The sequence below is a fragment of the Gadus morhua genome, chromosome 6, assembly GCF_902167405.1.
Source record: "Gadus morhua chromosome 6, gadMor3.0, whole genome shotgun sequence".
Taxonomy (NCBI): Eukaryota; Metazoa; Chordata; class Actinopteri; order Gadiformes; family Gadidae; genus Gadus; species Gadus morhua.
Window position 1 is genome coordinate 26,272,334 of NC_044053.1, and position 20,258 is coordinate 26,292,591.

Here is a 20,258-nt window from a genome sequence, read left to right on the forward strand (position 1 = left end):
GTGGTTTATTTGAAATTGCTATAAAGTTATGCTAAAGTGGCACCTACATGGGGACATTTTAATATACCAATACATTGCAGAAGTACATAAACCTTAAATGGACCTTTCTTTCTAGCACTTTCAGCATTACCTTTGCCGCACTAATGGGAGTCAGTACATCTGAATTGTTGGGTTGAAAAACGAAACATTAAAAATTATGGAAGAATTCATTTTTTTTATTCAAAAAGAAAAAGTCACACATGCCTACTAATTTCCCAATAATGTTTGTCTTCTGCGAATACGCCACATATAATGTCCATATCTTGCTCTATCTGTGAGGACCAATCATACAAGTCAATGTATGTGTTCTTCCTACACACTAGTTGTTATTTTTTATCCACTGGTCCATCCACTCGACAATACGATCCATGTTGCTCTCAAGGTCCTCTGGCTTATTGCTCGGTAGCTGATGAACCAGGTCCTCCTTGTAGGCCTCCATGGCCTCCTCATAAATGGTCTGAAAGATCTCACATTGGACGTTGTCCTGCAGTTTCTTCCCTGTGTAGCCCCTACCGAATGGGAAAGCACATCATGGCATTATAGGCAAGCCAACTTTATTTATATAGCACTCTTCATACACGGGGCAGTCTCAAAGTGATTAAGATATTGTAATACAATCAAATTAAATAATAAAAGAACGGAAAAATTACGAAAAATAAAGGCAAAGTAAAAAAATGCATTGTAGAAACAGTGCAAAAGTTAAAAGTGCAATATATTCAAAGGTCCCATGGCATGAAAATTTGACTTTATCAATTCTTTCAACAATAATATGAGTACCCCCTAGCCTGCCTTTGGACCCCCAGTGGCTAGAAATGGCGTTGGGTGTAAAACGAGCACTAGGTATACTGGTCCGCCTATGAAAAAACAAAGCTCAGACGCGCCGATTTGGAATTTGGCCCCATATGTCGTCATATCTCAAATCGTAACTACAGTACATTTAACTAACATTGACTTCCTACCGAAACAGCCTAAGGATTTAGTTACCTGCTTTCTAGACGGCTGTAGAGATTTGTGTTATCCGTGCGAAGGACAAACACAATATGAAACCAGCGCTCTGGAAAAAAGTCACAACCATGATAGTCCACTATGACACCCCCGTCCACCATCTTCTCCTCAAGCTCATCGACAACCTGACGAAACATTAGCAAAACAAAATTAGTACAGAACCATACATTTCATGTTTGGTGAATAACTGGTCAGCCATCTGCTAGGTCTAGCAATTCAAGCAAACACAATGGAGGTAAAGGCCAGTGTGTAGCTTTTATCGTAAGAATTGTGGTTGTAATTAGCTCTCTGCATTGCATACCTGATCCATTTTTTTTTCATTACTTATAGCTTACATCAGTCTGGACCACAGAATATTTCTATGAATCTCACCAGTTTCATTTCTATGTTCTTTATATTGCATAAGGTCGTTCAACAAATTTGGCCGAATATGTTTTAGTTGATCAGAATTCTATACATTTAAATTAAATATTCACGATGGCGGTGTTATATATTGACCTTTACTCACCCTATCCTCATCCAAAACAGGACACTGGTAGTCGTCATCAAAACCATCAAAGAGCTGACCTGGGCGGGGGGGGGGAAGGAACATCAAGACGATGACCAGAGACAACCACTGATACCTCTGGATGTGGGAGGAAAAATATTGTGCTGATGGGGTGTGTGTGTGTGTGTGTGTGTGTGTGTGTGTGTGTGTGTGTGTGTGTGTGTGTGTGTGTGTGTGTGTGTGTGTGTGTGTGTGTGTGTGTGTGTGTGTGTGTGTGTGTGTGTGTGTGTTATGGGGGGGGCTGTGTGTGCGTGTGTGTTTCTGAATAACAAAGTTCTCACCTTCTTGTGCTAGGTCACCTATGTTGATATAAGTGAGGCCCGTCCGTTGAGCAAGCTCTTTACCTAGGGTTGTCTTTCCAACTCCCGGCGTACCTGTAACAACAGACACACGGACTGGATCAAAACTTTGAAACGATAACTAGCTAAACTCCGTTGACTTCACTCACCTGTGAGCAGAATGTTGGGCCGTTTCATTATCTTCATTGCTTTAACTTGACTTGTAGAGCGAGACAGAGGCTGGGATCCTTAAAGAAAGGGTTCAGGTAGTCGATAAGTGTTTTTCAGCCTTCCTATATTTGTAATCGGCTATATTGTTCTAATGATTAAACACACATTCAGCTTCGTTTTATCCAGCGTTGTGTTAGACGCATGCGTACTGCGTAGCTCCAGCGTGCTCTCACAACAGGAAGACTCTCACGTCACTAGAGTGCGCCGTAGCATTACAACCAATCCCTCTCAGTTTTAATTTTCAGGTAGTCGATAAGTTGTTTTCATCCTTTATTTATTTTTAATTGACTATATTGTTATAATGATTTAACGCACATAAAGCTCAGTTGTTTCGTGCGTTGTGGCCGACGCATGCTTACCGCGCAGCTCAGCGTGCTGACAAGATACGGTGACTGTTGCGTCACTTCAGTGCGCCCTAACGCTACACCCCCTTCGGTTTTAAAGAGAAACGCTCCGTCGCGTCCACGCTAATTAGTTATCATATCAACTATAGTCGAGCCTTTAGAGGTCGCTGAAACTTGAATAACAACGGACATTGCGAAGGTATGTATATGTAGGTATACCAACAAACCCAAGGACAGGATTAGGCTTGGTTATTTTTCAACGCATTCTGTTTGTTATGCTTGTTAAAAAAGTTAAAAGTTCAGCAGTGGAAATGAACACAGTTCTGAAAGCTGCACAATGCGTTGCGCATGTAATATACTAGGCTTTCCCCACTCTTTGCAGGGTTTATTTGACCAGGTGAATGTTAACTTGATCTTCAACTATTTGCCTGCGCTCTAATTGGAGTCTTTGGCTGCCATTCAACCGCTGTCGCTTAAGTGTACACTGAGATCGAGGCAGATGTGACACATCTGCAGCAGTCGATCGGTATAGACCTCTAGCACCCAGGCAAATGTAAAGCACATGCATAGTTTAACTTGTGATGTGTATATTGTAATCCATTTGAACAATGGGAACATGGGTTGATATATTAAAGAGTAGAAGAGCTGCTCAAGTACAGGCTTTCGAGACACGACATCTGAGTGTTCAGCCCTTACTGCATTCCCAGGTCCCAGCTGTGGTTCTCTGATGACCACATCTGCCGCGATCGGTACAGACCTCTAGCACCCAGGCCAATGTAAAGCACCACGGATGAGAATGTCCAAGCGTTCTCTCGGCAGAAAGGTAAGGTCAAATAAAGTATGTTTCTTACATATGTTTTGCCACCATTCATACCAGAGATGTGCAATATGTTCAACGCAATATATTTTGTGTTCAGTATTCACTTTTACTTTTACGATTAATCCAACATCAAATGCTTATACCCCAATTCTTCCATGACGATATATAGTTTAATCCTGTTGAAATATTCCCCTGCTCTACGTATCAAAACATTTGATCTTGTTCCCGATCAACAACAACGTATTACTCATTCAAATCTCTTCCATGCAGGCTAACTGTTGGGTGGAACCTTCATTTAGTAACCTTTTAGCGGGCAAGTCTCCTGAAAGCAAGGGGAAAGTCGGCAAGGGTCCTAGGAAGAAAAAGGGTGAGACCAACAGCTCAGCACCTCGATCTTCATCCCTGTCCGTTGTCCAAGAGCCACATCAGAGCGACCACAATGTGCCCTGGGTGGACGCACATGCTCCACACTCACAGGTGAACCACTTTACTCATGATTCATTGACCTGGACTATATATACATTATAACACCTGTATATATAAAATATCACACCTGTTGATTAGTTTGCTCTTTGGAGGGCTAAGGTTGGAGGAGGGGGGGGGGGGGGGGGGGGGGGGCAGTAAATGGGGCATGAGAAGCCAGTTGTGATGTAAAGGCTTTAAGTGATTACGGGCTATACAAAGGAAATTGACTCAATGTGACTTTGCCTGTTGCTGACATGTTTCTGTTGTTTTTTCTCACTGTTTCACTATCAAACAAAAATGTTTTTGCAGGCTGAGCTCGCTGTGCATAAGAAGAAGATCGAGGAGGTGGAGAACTGGATCAGGACTCACACGGACCCCACAACATCCAAGGTTTCAAATGTGTTGAATGAGAATGAGTGAATGAGCTAAATGTTCATCCAGCCCCCCTGCTCTCAGGTGGACAACAGAGTAGCCCCCCTTTAACCTTTGTAATTTCTTTGAATATTTCTCGGTTCAAGTACTTTTTCCTCTCCCATTACGGTAAACAGGAGTGGCAAAGCTTGCCCTCCATAATAGCTCTGATACAATCCTCCATCAGAAATAATTCTAGAAATGTTGCTGAACATTGTAATGAATAACCTTGGTCTCCACTGTGTCCACAGGGGGGTATTATTGCTCTGCTTACCGGTCCTTCAGGTTGTGGGAAGAGTGCTACAGTCCAAGTTCTGGCAGAAGAGCTAGGCTTCAGACTCCAGGAATGGACCAACCCTTCCAACGTCTCAGAATACAGAGCGGACCCTGAAGCGTATCGACAAACATTTGAGCCCGGTGTGCACTTTATTTATTGATTATTAGAATGAATTATTTATTTATTTTTTCATTTATTATTTTCTCTGAAAAAAAAGCTGAAAGTCAGCGACAGTTGTACAGTAGTTCAATTCACATATCAAGTCTGTAAACAATTCAGATGGTCAGAGGGGGAGCTAATTAATAATATAGAAATCTGTCCTGTTTTTTCCCGCTCTAATTCTTCCTCAACACGACATGCGAAGCATCAAGGTTCAATGGCTTCTTGAGCACCTCACAGACGGGCCTGTTCCAGGAGTTCCTCCTCCGAGCCAACAAGTACAACTGCCTGCAGATGGTGGGAGAACAGGGGCCCAAGGACAGGAAGCTCATCCTTGTGGAGGTGGGCACGCCCAGCACATACATGCTTACTATTCAGTGATACAGCAGATACTTCTATCCAAAGAGTCCCAACCCTCACACCTTCCTTCTCTGTCGTATTCATTTAGCAATGTCGACTGCATGGGCAGCACATGTTTGAGTCAATGTTTCTACTCTTGTCTACTTCTAGGATTTCCCAAATAATTTCTTCAGGCAGCCAGGGAGCCTGCACGATATCTTGAGGTAAGTAACAATGCACTGTGGCATAGCTGTGTGTGTGTGTGTGTGTGTGTGTGTGTGTGTGTGTGTGTGTGTGTGTGTGTGTGTGTGTGTGTGTGTGTGTGTGTGTGTGTGTGTGTGTGTGTGTGTGTGTGTGTGTGTGTGTGTGTGTGTGTTTAGGATTGCTCTGTTTTTCTTTTCAGATCCAAAGCAAGGGTTGATTATTCAGGTGTGGTATGTTTGAAACACGGTATGAATGAAAAATATTTTTTATCTTCTATCATTAAGGAGATTTGTGAAGACAAGAAGGTGTCCGTTGGTATTTATCGTGTCAGAGAACCTGAGTGGGGACAGCCACTCTCGACTTCTGTTTCCTAAGGAAATCCAGGAAGAGCTGTCCATATGCAACATTAGGTCAGCACACACACACACACACACACACACACACACACACACACACACACACACACACACACACACACACACACACACACACACACACACACACACACACACACACACACACACACACACACACACACACACACAGGGGAACATTGTAAATCCAACCTTTATTCTTTTACAGCTTTAACCCTGTGGCGCCGACTACTATGAGCAAGATTCTACTGCGCATCGCAACTTTGGAGGCAGCCAAGGTTGGGAAAAAATGTTAATTCGAATGCATACGTAATTGTGTGTGTTTGTACATATTCTGTGCATGTTAAGAGATTTGTCTCTTAGTCTGTTTATGCCCACAGACTGGAGGGAGGCTCTGTGTACCCGACAAGGACACGCTGGACATTCTGTGCTCAGGAAGCTCCGGAGACGTACGCAGTGCCATCAACAGCCTGCAGTTCTCCTCCCTTGCAGGTAAACTGGCAAATACCTTCAATGGCGCCTTTCTGGGTGCGAAGCGTCTACTGTTGATCCGCATGGTTCAGCTAATGATGTTAAAGATCCCATATCATGCTTTTTTATGGTTGATAATTGCCTTTGTGGTTATTACTATAAAGGGTTACATGTCTGTTTGTTAAAAATACCCATTATTATTCTCACACCAATTTCAGCCTCTTTCCAAATAGTTTTTTTTTGTATCAAGTCGCTTTAAGGGCCCCCTCCCGTATAGCCGGGAGGCGGGATTTCTGCACTTTAACGCTGCCCACTGCATAGTATGATGTCACACTATTACGGAAGTAAAGTTTGAGCACAATCATGCTGTTTCACACACTTATTGAGGGGCGTTCTCGGAGGGAGCGGAAAAAGCATGATATCACCCCTTTAATGTTGTAATCCATTTGAGCAATGAGAACCTGGGTTGATTTATTAAAGAGTAGAAGAGCTGCTCTATGGACAGACTTTCAAGAAGCCACTCGCGGGGGTAAGGAAGGCTTGACATCAGAGTGTTTCCCACCCCTGACTGCATTCCCAGGTCACAGCTCTTTAATGGTGTGTGAGGGGTGTGTGAACAGGTTGAACAAACCAGCAATGCTTCCTCGTTTCAATGATTCAGCTTTTTAGGTTGTTGCTCTGTAAGATAATTAATGAATGTGTGTGTGGGTCGTCTTTTGAGTTGTGGTCTGGTAATGTAACACCAGTGACCTAATGGGCCTCCTTTCTCATCAGAAAGGGGACTGTCGCTCCCGAAAAAGGAAAAATGTCTTGCTGTGTTGCCGGGCAAAGCTGCGTGCAAAAGGACACAAGGGAAGAAGCGGTCTAAGGAGAAGGGTCCGGGCGAGGCCGAGCAATGTATCGGAGGGAAAGACGTCTCGCTCTTTCTGTTCCGAGCCCTTGGAAAGATTCTCCACTTCAAGAGTGAGTCTCCCCGGAAGTTAAGTGGAGTACTTTGTGTAACTGCATGCTGTGTTCCTTCTGCCTCCCATATGTCTTTCATTCTTTGAGCATGGTTCAATGCACTTGTTTTGCTGCTCTCTTTCTTTACAACTCTCAAATGTTACCTGCAGACAATGCTGACCCCAGATGATCTGTGTAATTGTCACTGTGCATCGATAAGTTGATCTCAACAAACGTGGAATCGTTCAGTGAGGGCCTGATAAACATTTCCTCAGTGTGTGTTTCTCGACAGGAGAGACCGTCGAAGGCCCCGAAGAAGCAGAGCAACACAAACTGCCCCCTCATCTCTCTGAGCACCAAAGGCACTCACTGTTAATCCACCCTGAGGTAGTCCAACCAACGCTAAAACTCTAAATAGACCTCTGAAGAATAAGTCCCGCCTCCGAGGCTCCTGGTTCAATCGGTCAAATGTCTATGGGAAATAACATGTTTTTCTTTAATGATCGTACATAACAAACTCTGTAGGTGGCAAAGAAGTAAAAGCTGCTCACGTATTGAACTACACACTTTTTCCATCTTGATTCCACTTGGGTGTTGGGTTGTCGGTGCCGTTGCAAACCGGGAGCTAGTTCTGATCTGCGCAGACTTCATAAGTCATACGTCATGCTTGTTAGGGATGTGGGAGTTGCTCGCAACTATTCACAACCTAACATGATGTTCATTTCACGTGTGATTTCAGTGGTCTATATAACCTAATCGATTGCTAGGTTCAGCCTCTTTTCTCAAAGACCCAACTTTTTGGTTAGACTGTGACTGTGAAGAGTTTGTTGGCTAACCGTAACGTCTTCAGAATTTCTTACAACCTATCAAACATAACGATTTCCCACATGAACGAGCAGCGTTGGTGCCACCTCCATAGGCGGGCTCTGATGCCACTGAATTCCATTTTGTGTGAAGACAAACTATGAAACATTGCCGTTGATATGCAACCTTGACTGGTAGAGTCGTGACGTCCAAATTCTGCGCAGTTCTGCGTAAGCATAATGCTTCTTCATAATAGTTGACTACTTTAACGGCACCCCGATCCAAAACCCAGTGGAATCTAGATGGAAAAAGTGTGCAGTTCAAAACATGAGCAGCTTTTACTTCTTCGCCACCTATAGAGTTTGTTATGTGCGATCATTCAAAAACCCCATGTTATTTCCCATAGACATTTGACCGATGGAACCAGGAGCCTTGGAGGCAGGACTTATTCTTCAGATAGATAATATATAATTTATAATATATCATATTTAATATTTTTAACTTTTACCTGATTGAATAACGGTGTTTACCGTTGTGTCCTGTTGTCCCTGCGGCCTGCAGCTGGTGGTGGAGCGCTCGCACATGTCTGCAGAGTTCTTCAACCTGTACCTGCACCAGAACTACCTGGACTTCTTCTCCACGGTGGAGGACGTGGCGAGGGCCAGCGAGTATCTGTCAGACGCAGATTTCTTCACCGGTGAATGGGCCGTAAGTCTCCAAATCACAAAGACAGTAAATGGATGTTACAGGGGTTGTTTTGTGTCAACACTTTGTTATACGTGCGCATCAATTCCACTCTAGGCAAATTAAGTACTTTTCTATTTTATTCAACCCAAAAAGTAATCTGAATGAGGTTTTTTTCATTTTGGGGAAAAATACATTTTCATGCAGAAAGTGAGGGAATACAAATAATTTGAATGACATTGGCTGAATAGCTTGCAATCAATATTTGCTAATTTGAACAGCACTGTGGCAATGATAAAAAAACGCCTAATTTCTGTTCTAGTCGCGCGCCGTCATGGCGGAGTACGGCTCCTCAGTTGCCACTAGGGGGCTCCTTCACTGCAACTCTGCCCAGGCTCCGGTCGGCTTCAGACCGCTGCACAAACCCAACTGGCTAATCATCAACAAAAAGGTAAACGCTTTGGAATCAATTTCTCACGTTACTAACATGGATGCTGATATACTCGACTCCACCAGCGTTGCTCTGTTCCAAACATGTACATATTTAGATGGTGTATTTGTGTTATTAAGGGAGCGGAACGATTGCTGCATTTTTTAAATGGAGACTGAGTTGCTGCAGTGTTGTTTATTTTTTTGTTCAGCAGCTAGTCGTCTCCTTACTCGATGTTAGCGTAAGGTTGATGTCAAATGTGTAGGACGCGGGACTTAATTTACAGAATGTGCATGTTCTGTCATCAAAATCTAAATTATAGTGACGATATTTCCTTTTCACAGCACAGGGAAAACTGCCAGGCCGCCCAATCTCTCTTCATCAACTTCTGCCTGACGCCCACCATCCTCCAAGTGGAGCTTCTGCCCTACCTCGCCAAGCTCAGCAACCCCATGAGAAACCCAGGTAACAACTCACTGCTCCGTTAGAAGGGAGTCGACAATCTGACCACCATGACGGGAAAAATACAGGTGGAAACCGACCACTTGCCAAGGCTTTGTGTTGCTTTTCACCGGTCACATAAAGCCAGCTTTGCAAAGCACTGACAGTGCCGTACGGAAGGAGCTATTGATTCAGCGGACCTGTGATGTGGCGATCACGATCGCTAGAAATATATCTTTCCATCAGCCCTTGCGTTGAATAGTACAACACTGGCTCACTCAGTAAGTAAAGAGTAATGCCATAGTTATCTTCAAATCGCTCCCTTAAAAAACAATGTTTGACATTCTGTGTTTTATCCAGTCTATAGTGCAGAATCAATGTAATTTGATGACAAATATGATGGTGCAAGCAGCACTTAAAAGATAAAGAATTGCATGGCACACTTTATTCATAGTCTATGCTTTTTTCACTTGTTGATCATATTTTTTATCCATGGGTTGACTTATTTTCTTCACTTCACAGCACAGATAGCCTTCATACAGGATGTGGGTCAGCTTGCAAATAGGAGGTTTCCTGGCAGGTAACCCCCCCCCCCCCCCCAGCATGATTTCACGTGGACATTATTATTGGATTCAAACCTCATATCTCATATTTTATTTCCAGTTGGTTTTCAGTTAACAATCTTCATTTTTTTAGGCTAAACCTTGAAGCCCTGACAGACAAGGACCCCGGGACACTGGATCTAGATGACGAGGTGGAAGGAGACCAGGCTGGAGCCCTGTCACCTCCGCGGGAGGCCGGGGCAGAGCTTCCTGCCAGCCAGCCACAGCCCACAACGTTTGAGGCCCTCATGAAGGAGGAGGACTTGCTCATTGAGGAATATGACAGTGAATGACCCTGGGAACCTGAAATTGACTTATTGGTTCAAACCGTTGCTTCTCATCTTGTTGTCTGATGTAGTCTATTGTTTGTAATATCAGCACACCAACTCGGCACCCCATTGTCATTCTCTTATAAGTGCATCATTGCTTAACATAATTATTATTGTATTTATGTGTGTTGTATTTGCAATTGTTTTGCTGCCTATATCTGTTGAATTATAGGCCTGGCATAGACCCGACTGTGACTCCTTGGATCAACTTGATCATGAAACATTAGGAATAAGTTAAACCTTCACATGCTTTTCTTTTTCACTTGTTCACGTTTCATAGTAGTTCAATCGCATTTTTTACGCCTATTCCTTTGTTTTCCAAGTTGCAGGCGATAACAATAAAACTTTGTTACAGAATGAGTTCAGTCATCGCGGTACCGTGCTGTCACGCCCGCTTCACTCCACGCCCCTTGGGATAATATTTACTCAGCAGTAGGCTCAGTATGCTCCATTAGACGGCCTCTGACGCTGGAACCGACACGCAAAAGAGGACTGATTCGTTGTGATCTTGATCTTTAAAAACGACAACTCATCCGGTCGTAGGCTGTATGGCAACCATGTGAGTAGTAGTAGTAGTAGTAGGGACATGAACCTGTGTTGTTCTGGTTCCGCACGGATGGCACAGACGTCCGCTTCCTCAAACGCAATGGTCGCACAACTAAAATGCAACAAGTGAACTAGGACACCTTTGAAAGTAAGTAAGTTTTGCATACAAGTGAACCAGCCTCTCGTGGTGAAATTCTGTTAAATTTGCCAATGTACTCCTATGTTTGTTTGTGTGTTTGTGGGTTAGAGACTGACTGACATAACATAACCTGCAGATGCAGGGTAACGTCGACGCTACTGGAGCAGGAGCAGGAGTCTTGGATGATAACATGGCAGAAGGAGATCTGGGGGACGGTATGGACATACGTCTGGCGGCCCTCGACATCCAGACCAACGGGCCCCAGCAGCCTGTGACCCCCCACGGAACGGAGCTCCACCGAGACAGCACAGTGAGCGACACGGGCTTCTCTCTGACATCGTACGGCATGCCGAATACGTCGTTGAAAACAGGATCAGGTATATTTTGACACCAGAATCATTAGCATTCATCTTTTGGAGAGTCGCATGTGTAGGCTACTTAGAGGTCCCATATGCTACTTTATGAATGCTTTAATATGGAGTTTTCGAGTGCGCGTTGCGCGCGCTCAACCTCTTTTGTAATTAACAGGGGTAATTGTTCAATGGAAAGTGTAGCCTACTATGCATGTAAATCAATTATTAAATAGCTTTGACTGTTATTCAGGGCTGATAAGTGCATTGACATTTTAAAATGCAAGGCAACTACTATTGGTTAGTTGAAAATAATAATCATTATGAGATTAAACATCTCTTCCACTGTCCTGGCCAAGACAGGCAGTAGTATCCTACAGTCACATATGGCATACACACAAAACATAAGAAAAAATATAACCGCAAGCGGAGATTAACGGGATACGAGCAAAATTAAAAGTGAAGAACACACAAATGGAAGATATATAAATATGACAAATAATTATGAAGGAAAGATGTTGATGAAGATGTTCCAATTAATGCAATACTGTGCCTCGGCTTTCAGGTGAGCTGCAAAGCAATGGCCGAATGTCATGTTCAACATGCTATAATCGGGATTTTTACTCTCAACCTAAGATCACCTGTATGTCGAACAGCGTAATGATCGTAATTTAAAAAGAAAGAAAAGAATGAAACATTACTATCATGTGATGAATATGTTTAAATGTGTTGGATGGCAGAGAGAAAGAAAAAATTATAGTTTGACAATGTCAATGGATTGAATCAAGTGTTAATACACAGTGTTATGTATTTTCCTGATTCTCTAGCTAAACAGGGGGGATGGTTTGATGTGTAAATGGAACTAGATGCGGAGTGATACGTCACTACATGAGCAGCGTAGGAATGCTGGTGTTGGTTCCTGAACCTAACCTAAAGTAAAGATACGTTGAATCTTATCCTCAAGTGTTAGCACGATACAATATATATCCTACTGTGTTATCTCTGATCTATTCTATGTTCTACCAGGGTCCCTGGTGGACCTTTCAAAAGAAGAGCTAAGAGAGCGACTGCAGGAGGCAACTGAGGTAGGACAATGCAGAAATAAACATTTCAATCTTCTCTCAAAGCTTTTGAATGATACACTCGCTTAGGATCTGGCCCCATACCTCACTGCAAGCATTACAATACACACTTTTTCTGGTCCTGTCTGTGTCTGGAGACGCTGGAGGTTCTACGCTGTGAGCTGGAGGTGACACACCGCTACCTGGAGGGGAAATACGAGGCATTGAAGATCCTACAAGGAAAGGTTCTCTCTCTCTTTCTCACTCACACACACACACACACACACACACACACACACACACACACACACACACACACACACACACACACACACACACACACACACACAGACACAGTCACACACACAGTGACACACATTCACGCAGACACACAGTCACAGACACACAGTCACACACACACACACACACACACACACACACACACACACACACACACACACACACACACACACACACACACACACACACACACACACACACACACACACACACACACACACAGACAATAGACACACACCACAAATATATCTTAACAGTTGTATGTTATTCAGATTGTGTGTAGTAAATGCATGATATAATACCAACAGTGTAGTCTACAGAAGGACCTGAGGGGCAGCATGGGGCTCAGGAGGTAGAGTGGGTTAGCTGGTAACAGGAAGGTTGCTGGTTCGATCCCCTAGCTCCCCCATGCTCCTCCCTCGAGTGTCGAGGTGTCCCTGAGCACGACACCTCACCCTGACTGCTCCCGACGAGCTGGCTGTCGACCTGCCTGGTTGACTCTGCCGTCGGTGTGTAAATGTGTGCATGAATAAGTGAATGTTAGGCAGTATTGTAAAGCACTTTAAGTGGCCACTGGTTAGAAAAGCGCTGTGGAAATGCAGTCCATCTACCATTTACGATGTCATGCAATCTGAACAGCTTTAACACCTATTTGTCCTACTTATGGAACTGGGTCATTTTGGAACATGAATCAGTATGTTTTTCACATAGTTTATTTTATTACACTTTGCAATCACATTAGTGTGCTGTTGCAATGCATTTACACTATCTAACAACAAGTGTACTGTACTTCATATAAAATAACCTTATCAAACAGCATGAAGCCTAAGTATACAGTGTGGTTCAGATGGGGGGATAACAATAGCTGAAAAGCAAGTTTCATAGGGTAGAGTTAGGCTTACGTTCTATAACATCATGAGGGCCACCTCTGCAACATCTGGTCCCCTGGGGGGTGGGGTGGCAGGAGATTAGGAGCAAATTAAGTTAATTGGGCAACACCTGTTGACTGACGGCTCCTCTGCTATTCCAGCAGAGAACAAGCCTCTAACTGTCTCACCCTATGGTCTCTCTTAACAAGGGTGACTGTTGGATTCTCTCTCTCTCTGCCTCTCTCTGTCTCTGTGTCAGTCCATTCAGCAATGCAAACCACTGATACTACAGACTCACAGCTCATTCTGACAATTAGATATTTTATGTTATTGGCCTGTGTATAAAATGTAGCACTGTTTTTTTTGTGTGTGTGTTCTATCATATGTTGTATTCAATGAGACCAACCAATAAGCCGGGTTCTATCCTATGTCAAGTACTGCTGCTACAGGTAGTAACATGCCTTATTACATATGTATTAACAGCTTAATCAGGAACATTTAAACTGCTTCAATTTTTTTTGTTTAGTTTTTTCAGTCACCATGATGCCAGTCACAGTACAGCTGGTACAGTGGTTAATAAGACATTTGCTATTTTATGACATATTTTTATTTATTATTATTTATTATTTTTACTTGATGCAAATCTGAACATTATATCCTATGACCTAATACCAGGGTGTGCTGTCCTTTATGACAGACGATCCTGGAGAAAGCCACCAGCCACACCAAGAGCCTGCTGCAGAAGAGTGAGGAGCGGGCCAGGGCCCTGGAAAAGGTACATGGGTCTCTGTTGCTCCTATAGCTTCAGGGGGTTCTAATGTTTACCTTTCCTTATTGTTAAGGACAGTTCTCTTGGACCCCCTTGTCGATCAACAGTGTTTTCCATGCATGTCTCGTATCCCTTATGCTTGTATTCCGTTGCCTGTACTCGTTTCTTCAGGTGTTTTAATGATGTCTGCTTCCTCTGTGTTTTTTGTATTCTTAACTCATCACCCACTTTCCCTCTACCAACTCCTGCAATTTGAGCCGTTGTAAATAGGAATGTCTGCAACTTAAATGAGCAAATCCTCTTTTCTGTGTAGGAGGTGAATGGCTTACAGTGGGAGATAACGTCCAATCAAGTGCAGATGAAGAAATGTGAACAGTCATGGGAGCAGAAGTTCAACAGGTTGGATTGTTACTTCATACACATTTTCATATGCATTTTATTCATTTATATTTATTTTTCAACAGAAACTTTACAACAATGGCATCAATAGCATCTTCACTGATCCCCCTCTTGAATTTTTTTCACTGTTTCCAGAATGAACAGTGAAAACCAGGCACTGACCAGTAGTCTGGAGGAAAGGCTGAAGGAGAGCCGAGAGCTGAAGGCTGAAAACACAGGTGCCTGCATCTTCTGTGTTCACACATTCCTCGGTGTGTGTGTGTGTGTGTGTGTGTGTGTGTGTGTGTGTGTGTGTGTGTGTGTGTGTGTGTGTGTGTGTGTGTGTGTGTGTGTGTGTGTGTGTGTGTGTGTGTGTGTGTGTGTGTTTGCACGCTTTTTGATCTTTACTCGAGATCATTCGCCTCGAACAACGTTGTGTTTATGCAGTCGCCTTACCAGACTGATAGCTGGTACCGCATATGTTCTATACACCCACCCACCCCCCATTAATTGGTGAGTGTGCAAAACAATGTGAAACTGACATGGTATCCTTTTGAAAAAGGGTTGAGTCAACAGTGCATGGAGCTTCTCTCCATGCTGAGCGTTAGAGAGCAGAAGGCCTACGAAAGCACCAAGCCTCCGTGTGGCCATGGGAGAGATGGCACCCTCCTTGAGGTGAGTTTGAAGAGACCTTTAATCACAGCATTTTCTTCCACATCTTGCAGTTGAGCAATTCTTTCGCTTATCAAAAGCATGCATGTTATACGATCTAAATGAGATCAATGAAAGTGTATAGAATAAAACGGTCTACATCGTTATATGATAACTTGTATGTTTCGAAAACAAATAATAGTGGTGAGGTGGCAAATGGTTCTCCTCAGCCAGGGATAAGGCAGTAACAAGAGCCTGGCCAAAGAAACAAGCAGCAATGTCTGAAAGGTGTGATCGCTCTGTTAATTTAAAGACCACTCAACTAGGGGAGATAGGTTGGATGGTAACGTTCACTGAAAACAACCTGTTTTGAGGATAGGATACGTCCAGGGCTGGATATAAATGGTAAATGGGTTGCTTTTACAAAGCGCTTTTCTAACCACTGGCCACTCAAAGCTCTTTATAATATTGCCTAACATTAACCCATTCAAACACACATTCACACACCGACCACGCAGAGCGACAGCCAGCTCTTCGGGAGCAGATAGGTTGAGATGTCTTGCTCAGGGACACTTCGACACTCAGCTAGGATAGGAGGAGCCGGGGATCGAACTAGCAACCTTCGGGTTACCAGTCAACCCGCTCTACCTCCTGAGCCACATGCCCAAATATATATCATATCACAGATATCAAACTACGGATAATGTATTTACCAGAATTGTTTTACCATACCCTTCAGAATGGTTGCTCTGAAGCCAATTTAACGGTAACTACAAAGTTGTGCACCATGTCGAATTCAGGCCGACTGGCTCTGAGGAAGTGGACGTAGGACGATGGCTCATTATAGAGGGCCGACTCCGACAGACCTCTGTTGACCACCTCTCTCCCCTTGGTTGTTGTTTGATCCAGTTGGCGGTGCTTGGGGCCTGCCGCTGTCCCGGGGTCATGGAGTCCTGTCCTTGTGCCAAGACCGCTGCTGCTAGCAGGACACAACTCCTGCAGCTCAGACAGGAGGTCTCTATCTGCTGCTGTTCAATACTACAGTGAACTGCGCTCAATCAGCTCTCAAATGTATTGTCTTTGTATATTACAGTTTTTTTTTATTGACCATTTGTGTGTGTGTGTGTGTGTGTGTGTGTGTGTGTGTGTGTGTGTGTGTGTGTGTGTGTGTGTGTGTGTGTGTGTGTGTGTGTGTGTGTGTGTGTGTGTGTGCAGCTGGACCTCCTGGTGAGGAGCAGGGAGGAGGCCCTCCTGATGGCGGATGCTTTCCGCATCGCTTTTGAACAGCAGCTGAGGAAGCGGAGCGACTGCCTCCTGCTTCAGGCCGAGGCGCGCACGCCCAAGGCCCACCCTAGGGAGACACAGGGCAAGTCCCACCCTAGGGAGACACAGGGCAGGTCCCACCCTAGGGAGACACAGGGCAAGTCCCACCCTAGGGAGATACAGGGCAGGTCCCACCCTAGGGAGACACAGGGCAAGTCCTACCCTAGGGAGACACAGAGCAGGTCCCACGTCTCTGCTCGTCTCTCTTAGATCACCTAACCCCTAGCTGTGTTCTTTATTTTTTTGTCGTCTGTACACAGGTATGTATTTGCTATTCAAAACAATTGGCAAAATATCGATATAATGCTAATTATACCGAGCAATACCCTGAATGGGACATCTCTGCTCCCTGTAATATAAGACTTCTGCTTCATGCACAAGAAATGGTTTTAATGGTGTACTTAACTAAGACTTGTGGCGCTCTTCTCTTCAAGGTGGTAACAGAACTCTGGTTGGTGTGGCTCAAAGACTAAGAGCCATTCTTCCCTCGGGCCTGGAAGCCAAAGCATCACTTGAACACACCGATACCCTGCAAAAACTCCTGGACTTGGTCAGTCTCACTTAACCCCATGTAGCCTTATACCTAAACTCAGTCATCTCTTACCCAATACACATAGCATGCTCCTCTCATCAGATGCGCAGTAAGCCCTGTGTTATGCTCTATGCTCCACTACAGCTGAATGACAAGGAGGAGGCTCTTGCTCACCAGAGGAAGGTGAGCCACATGCTGGCCCACAACGCGAAAGAGCTGCAGAAACAGTTACCTGTTGAAGCTACGTGGCCATTAGACTCTCAGACCGAACCATTGTAACTCTACCCCCCAGTCCTTGAGGAAGTCACAATTCAAGACAAGCTCACTGCTAAGTCCATCAGGTTCAAAGAATAAGCGATACCAGTTACATAACTCTACTGTTCCTCCAAAGGGAACGCAAGACACTCCGAACCCAAAAGAGGTGTCATTAGACGGTGCAGCCCACTAAGATCCCGACCGGAGAACCCCCAGCCAGAAAGACTCCCAAAGGAGAACCCCCAGAGACAAAGACCCCCACAGGAGAACCAGCTAACACAAAGACCCCCAGAGGAGAACCACCAGACCCAAAGACCCCCACAGGGGAACCATCATACCCAACGACCCCCACAGGAGAACCACCAGACACACTCCGCCAGACCAGCCACCAGAGCCCGAAGAGCCACTAGATTCCAAGAACCTGCCAGATGAACTAGCAGGAACCAATACCCTTTTAATGCAACCACCAGACATTGAGGGACCACCAGATGCCAACACTCAGTTTCCAGAATCAAGGGAAACCAGCAGCCACAAGATCTACCTGACACCAAGACCCTGAGGACTATTAGATGTGAAAACCCATCCACAAGAACCACCACACACACCAAGAGCCATCCATAGGGTCCACCAGACACCAACACCCATCCATAGGGTCCACCAGACACCAATATACCCATCCATAGGGTCCACCAGACACCAACACCCATCCATAGGGTCCACCAGACACCAACACCCATCCATAGGGTCCACCAGACACCAATATACCCATCCATAGGGTCCACCAGACACCAATATACCCATCCATGGGGTCCACCAGACACCAATATACCCATCCATGGGGTCCACCAGACACCAATATACCCATCCATGGGGTCCACCAGACACCAATACCCATTCATAGGGTCCAGCAGATTTGAAATACCTGTCCTTGGTAACTACCAGATGCCAGGACCTAGCCACCAGGACCACAAGATACCCTACACCAACACAAACAATCATGGCACAAACCAGACCAAAAATCTTAGGCCATAGGAAGGATATTTGGTAATTCAATAATAATAATAAAGGCATTGATCATTCAATGGCTTGTTTTCATTTTTAACCCTTATATAACCGGTGCCCATTGAGACCAGGGTTTTTTGTTGTTTTGTTATAGTGCTCTGGGAACAGCGTAGCAATCCGTTTTGCCATGGTTACAATACGTCAATTCTAAATATCTGTATCTCTGTACTGTATCTTCCATTAGTCTCTGGACGACATCGGGAGCTTATCAGGGTGACACTTTGAGAAGGGTTAACAGTCGTCTTTTTAAATTAAACTAATTGTTACTAATATAATGTAAATGTTATTACTTTAGCATGAATACTAATCTCTTGTTATTCACGATTTTAATATTTATTGGGGATCTGATTTGATGATTGCGGAGTTGTTATAACTTTATTTATGCGATTCTTAAGATAGAAGTGTAAGAGTTAAATTGAGGTTAAATGTATTCATCGTCTTAATCAAATATTTGCATTGAGTAAAGTCAACAGCACTGAAACAATAAAAGACATCCTGTAAAACAGGATTTGGTGCTTCTGACTATGTAATTTGATTAATTGCCACACACTACTACTATGAATGAGCAGAATGAAATGTGTGCCTGACATGATAATGTTTCATGCAAAAATGTCACAATGTTGTAAAAACAACTATATTAGCTTCTCATTCATACACCAGGGGGCAGTGTGGGTAAACAAACGCAGCACTACCGTCCATGTAGTGGTGTTTATTGAATTTGTATGTTTCTCATGACCAATTCAAAGTAAGCATGTGTATAAACATGTGCTCCAAATAATATCAAGAGGTTCATAAATACAACTAATACATTCCGTATTAACTATTTGGAGAACTACCTATTTAAACTTCATTCTAAACCTAAAGAATAATTTTAAATATTAAACAACTGTAGGCCTATTAAAAAAAACGTGATTTCGTTTTGAAACTGTAAATTATAATCCTCATGTTTTCTAAAAGCCTTTAGTAGGCACATGTTTGTACTACAAATTAGCAAGAAGAGTTGTGCCGCGAAAAATGTGCTTTAAAAAGGCCTTGCCGTTTTTACTAGTTTTTGGGATTCTAAATATTTGTATATTAAGATGTTCTCAGGGGAGTCAATCAATACAATATGTTTGATAAGGGGATGAACAATATAACCATGATGGTCTGGCAAATGCATGTTAGATATTGTCAGTGATATCGGTAGACTTTCTGTAGGCTAAATAATTCTGTAAATTATGTTTTCTTTCTTGCTGATAGGACTAGCTCATCCATCCTGCAGTGATTCAATCTTTCCACTACACATGCTGCGAGTGCGTGGAATTCAAGAGTGCTACGTGCGTCTCGTCTGTCTTGACTACATTGGGATGAAATTGGTAATTTCTTTGGAGAACAGCAACACAATCCAATAATAGAGAGACACCGCTGAACAACACACTGTGTGATGTCTGAAACGAGGTGAATAGTAGCACTTAAAATAGTTATCAAGTCAAGTAATAAGAAAATGTGTGGTGGTTTGGTGGGAGCACTCTGGACACAAATGACTGGCTCTCCTAATGAAGCTGGTGGTCACTCTGAGCAATAACATGGATTTGAATCTCCATTAGCATAGCCTCTATATCATTTCCAGTATCTGCCCCATTAACTACAGATAATGGAATGCTTTTTTTCACATTTGGTGATGGTGCTCAACTAATCTATTTGCTTTTTTTTAGGCCTTTGAGCGTCAACCAACAGTGATTGCATGCTTTTTGGGGAATTGGACTGACAGTAAGTGACTAAAAAGAATGACATTTCAGAAGTAATAGCTTATGGTTGAATTCTAAACCCAATTAGCATGCCCTAGTG

The 20,258-nt window shown here is 43.6% G+C and overlaps 3 protein-coding genes across 7 annotated transcripts; 2 read left to right on the top strand and 1 right to left on the bottom strand.

Moving 5' to 3' along the window:
• Nucleotides 1-194: 194 nt before the first annotated feature.
• On the bottom strand, nucleotides 195-2,502 carry ak6 (adenylate kinase 6). Of its 2 annotated transcripts, none has more exons than XM_030358189.1 (6): nucleotides 2,460-2,502; nucleotides 2,040-2,117; nucleotides 1,873-1,965; nucleotides 1,553-1,611; nucleotides 1,024-1,169; nucleotides 195-548 (listed from the first exon to the last, which is right to left on the bottom strand). In XM_030358189.1, the coding sequence occupies exons 2-6, from the start codon at nucleotides 2,074-2,076 to the stop codon at nucleotides 359-361; spliced, it is 525 nt and encodes a 174-aa protein (XP_030214049.1). In that variant the 5' UTR covers nucleotides 2,077-2,117; nucleotides 2,460-2,502; the 3' UTR covers nucleotides 195-358. The 2 variants fall into 2 exon arrangements, with proteins under 2 accessions (XP_030214049.1, XP_030214048.1); XM_030358188.1 differs by having other exon boundaries at nucleotides 1,873-1,986; nucleotides 2,460-2,485.
• Nucleotides 2,503-2,514: 12 nt separating this feature from the next.
• On the top strand, nucleotides 2,515-10,553 carry rad17 (RAD17 checkpoint clamp loader component). Of its 2 annotated transcripts, none has more exons than XM_030358182.1 (17): nucleotides 2,515-2,643; nucleotides 3,152-3,267; nucleotides 3,535-3,741; nucleotides 4,039-4,119; nucleotides 4,392-4,557; nucleotides 4,782-4,918; nucleotides 5,087-5,139; nucleotides 5,404-5,529; nucleotides 5,702-5,771; nucleotides 5,874-5,985; nucleotides 6,739-6,927; nucleotides 7,199-7,293; nucleotides 8,272-8,418; nucleotides 8,717-8,845; nucleotides 9,169-9,289; nucleotides 9,788-9,845; nucleotides 9,962-10,553. In XM_030358182.1, the coding sequence occupies exons 2-17, from the start codon at nucleotides 3,235-3,237 to the stop codon at nucleotides 10,158-10,160; spliced, it is 1,923 nt and encodes a 640-aa protein (XP_030214042.1). In that variant the 5' UTR covers nucleotides 2,515-2,643; nucleotides 3,152-3,234; the 3' UTR covers nucleotides 10,161-10,553. The 2 variants fall into 2 exon arrangements, with proteins under 2 accessions (XP_030214042.1, XP_030214043.1); XM_030358183.1 differs by having other exon boundaries at nucleotides 9,793-9,845.
• A 65-nt stretch (nucleotides 10,554-10,618) lies between these two features.
• On the top strand, nucleotides 10,619-18,953 carry ccdc125 (coiled-coil domain containing 125). Of its 3 annotated transcripts, none has more exons than XM_030358185.1 (12): nucleotides 10,619-10,890; nucleotides 11,018-11,258; nucleotides 12,258-12,316; nucleotides 12,451-12,537; nucleotides 14,159-14,236; nucleotides 14,544-14,629; nucleotides 14,765-14,847; nucleotides 15,171-15,283; nucleotides 16,169-16,273; nucleotides 16,475-16,625; nucleotides 17,017-17,132; nucleotides 17,259-18,953. In XM_030358185.1, the coding sequence occupies exons 2-12, from the start codon at nucleotides 11,018-11,020 to the stop codon at nucleotides 17,391-17,393; spliced, it is 1,254 nt and encodes a 417-aa protein (XP_030214045.1). In that variant the 5' UTR covers nucleotides 10,619-10,890; the 3' UTR covers nucleotides 17,394-18,953. The 3 variants fall into 3 exon arrangements, with proteins under 3 accessions (XP_030214045.1, XP_030214046.1, XP_030214047.1); XM_030358186.1 differs by having other exon boundaries at nucleotides 10,634-10,894; XM_030358187.1 differs by having other exon boundaries at nucleotides 10,634-10,890; nucleotides 10,990-11,258.
• Nucleotides 18,954-20,258: the final 1,305 nt, after the last annotated feature.